Source organism: Microtus ochrogaster, chromosome 5, assembly GCF_000317375.1.
Source record: "Microtus ochrogaster isolate Prairie Vole_2 chromosome 5, MicOch1.0, whole genome shotgun sequence".
Classification (NCBI taxonomy): domain Eukaryota; kingdom Metazoa; phylum Chordata; class Mammalia; order Rodentia; family Cricetidae; genus Microtus; species Microtus ochrogaster.
Genome location: NC_022012.1, coordinates 50,650,811 through 50,653,547, shown reverse-complemented (window position 1 = coordinate 50,653,547; position 2,737 = coordinate 50,650,811). Strand labels below are relative to the sequence as shown.

General features: G+C 41.5%; 1 protein-coding gene across 1 annotated transcript in view; it reads right to left on the bottom strand.

Annotated features, from left to right (window-relative positions):
- The window catches only part of Hmg20a (high mobility group 20A), an 82,453-nt gene that overhangs the window by 9,137 nt on the left and 70,579 nt on the right, over positions 1 to 2,737 (bottom strand). The window contains exons 7-8 of the mRNA XM_005347400.3: positions 1,628 to 1,703; positions 157 to 372 (exon numbers count right to left, since the gene is read on the bottom strand). Of these exons, the coding sequence (XP_005347457.1) occupies positions 157 to 372; positions 1,628 to 1,703 (292 nt within the window). The remainder of the gene's footprint in view (positions 1 to 156; positions 373 to 1,627; positions 1,704 to 2,737) is intronic.

Genomic DNA, 2,737 nt, shown 5'->3' with positions numbered 1-2,737 from the left:
GGGGAGGAGAATGTCTTGATGGGACATGTCCCCTCTTTATCTCTTGAGAGACATTTCAGTTTCTCCACATTAATAGCATAGTGGCATAAACAATCCTCATCCCCACCCCGACCCACTCTCCCTACCACTGAAAGTGTATGGAGAGGATGACAGTACCAGGCAAGGGCATGCTGGCAAAGCTGCTGGTCAACATCTGTCGCAGGGTCTCTAGGTGCTGCTGAAGGACAGTGTTCCGGCTCCGCTCCTGAATCACATCCACCTCCAGCTTCTCTACCGCTGTGCGCATGCTCTCCACATGCTTTTGTAGGGCTGCATTCCTTTCTTCAAACTCCATGTTGGACTTACGAAGCTGGCGGAGCTCTGCCTCACGAGCTGAGGACACAAGCCCCCACCCCCAGAACACATGTGGTAAGAGAAGGCGCCTCTGAGGAGTCCCAGTAACCCTCCTAAGGAAGTTCTGCTTAGCTGTCTCTCATTAGCTCCCTCCTCATCTCCCAATTCTCTTAATGACACTCCAGATAGCAATTTCAGCAATGAAACGCCTGGCTCCCCAGAGCTATTTCAATTCTTAAAGCAACACATTCTATACACAAGATTGCAACAAACAGCGGCAGTTCCCAGCATTTTGTTAGATTTTGCTTTTTAAAACTGTGCATGGAGAAGCCCGAAGCACGGGCTCTCAGGGGTGTCCAAGACAACTGGCTAAGCACAGCAGTGGATGCTCATCTTTCTGGCAATGGGAGCAGCTTTGCCATTTCTTTTCTTCTTTCTTTCTTTTAAAAAATATTTTATTTATTTTTATTTTATGTGTATGGGTATTTTGTCTGTACGTACATCTATGTACCATGAATGCTTGGCGCCCACAGAGGCCAAAATAAGTGCATTAGATCCCTTGGAACTGGAATTACAAATTGCCAAAAACAAAACAAAACAAAACAAAATAAAAACCTAAAAAAGCCAGGTGATGGTGGCACATGCCTTTAATCCCAGCACTTTGGAGGCAGAGGCAGGTGGATCTTTGAGTTTGAGGCCAGCCTGGTCTACAGAGTGAGTTCCAGGATGGCCAAGACTACACAGAGAAACCCTGACTTGAAAAGCCAAAAACCAAAACCAACCACCACAAAACAAACAACAACAATACTAACAACCAAAAACAAATCCCAAACCCCACAAAAACCAAAACCAAAAAACAAAACAAACCAAAATCAAAACCAAATTGCCATGTGGGTGCTGGAAATGGAACCTGAATCCTTTGGAAGAACAGCCAGTGCTCTTAACCACTAAACCATCTCTCCAGCTCCCAATTTTGCAATTTCTTATTGTGTAATCTGGACTCCCATGCAAACTTTCATTTATATAGAGGGTTCTAGGCTACCTATCTAAAAACACTGCATTAGTGATTTATATTTATTTCTTTTTGATCCAGTAACCAAAGAAACTTTGGCTGCATTGGCCTCGCTTTTAATCACTGGTCACAGAGTGAAGTAACAGACACTGTTTGCTGCAGAGTCCTTTCTAGTCCTAAGGAGGGCTATCAGCCTTGCTTTTGAGCAATGAACTCCTGAGACTAAATCCTCTGTCAAAGACTCAAGGAACACACACACACACACCCCACTGAAGTAATTACCTTTGCTGTGGTTCAGGAATTCTTCTGTAAATATAGGGATGTCAAAAACAGAGCGCTCCTTTACCTCTGTTTCTTTCTATGAATCAAGAACAAAAGTTAGTTCTTAGAAGTTAAATTAAATAATAGTGCCCAAGGCACAAGGATCATGTCTTCCTCAGAGAAATAGCTGGTGAGCAGGAATCAGACCAGAAGAGCCTGGGAGGGAATATAATCATTCATAAGAATGGAACTTCACAGAGCTGGAGCAGTTAGTATCAGAACTCTAGGTATATGACTGCTAGACAGTGAAAGACTAAAACAAACCCAGATGCATTTCACTAATGAAGACAACAGAAGCCCTTTCTTAGTACTGTGTTTAAACAGTCTACAGTAGAGAATTGTGAATGTGGCTGGGTCAGGAATTGAAAAAGGGTATTTTAGTTGTTCTTATTGGTTATGCATTTAAGTACCATCTGAGATGGGAGTATGCAATCAAAATTTGCAGAGTGGAGAACAGGAATTCTAAGCAGAGATGAACAATAATAATGGCATTCTGTTGGTACTTCTATCTATTTATGAAGGAGTAATTTATCTTTGGGGCTCCTGTAGACTTTTCTTCAGACAGAGGGAAAACAAACAAACAAACCCAAGAATTCAGAAATAACCAGGCTCTATATATCAGAAATCTAAGGGTTATGTGAGACAGAAAAGAGAAAGAAAGCTCCAATTAATCCACCTATCAACCATTAACAGAAAAAGTATCATAAACTACTGTAAACTACTTCCAACCATGAGCTTTAAGAACAGAGCCAAGGGGCTGGAGAGAAGGATCAGCAGTTAAGAGCGTTGGCTGCTCTACCAGAGGACCAGGTTCAATTCCCAGCACCCACATGGTAGCTCACAACCATCTGTAACTCCTGTTCAGGAGAGCTGACATCCTCACACAGACATACATGCAGACAAAACACCGATGAACATAAAACAGGAAATAAATAATTAAAACAACAACAACAAAAGAACACAGCCGATATTTGACTGACATTTCTGTAATGAATTTGAAGTCGAAGGCATAATGAATATAAGCTATTGGTGTTTTTTTTTTTTTTTTTTTTTTTTTTTTTTTTTTTTTTT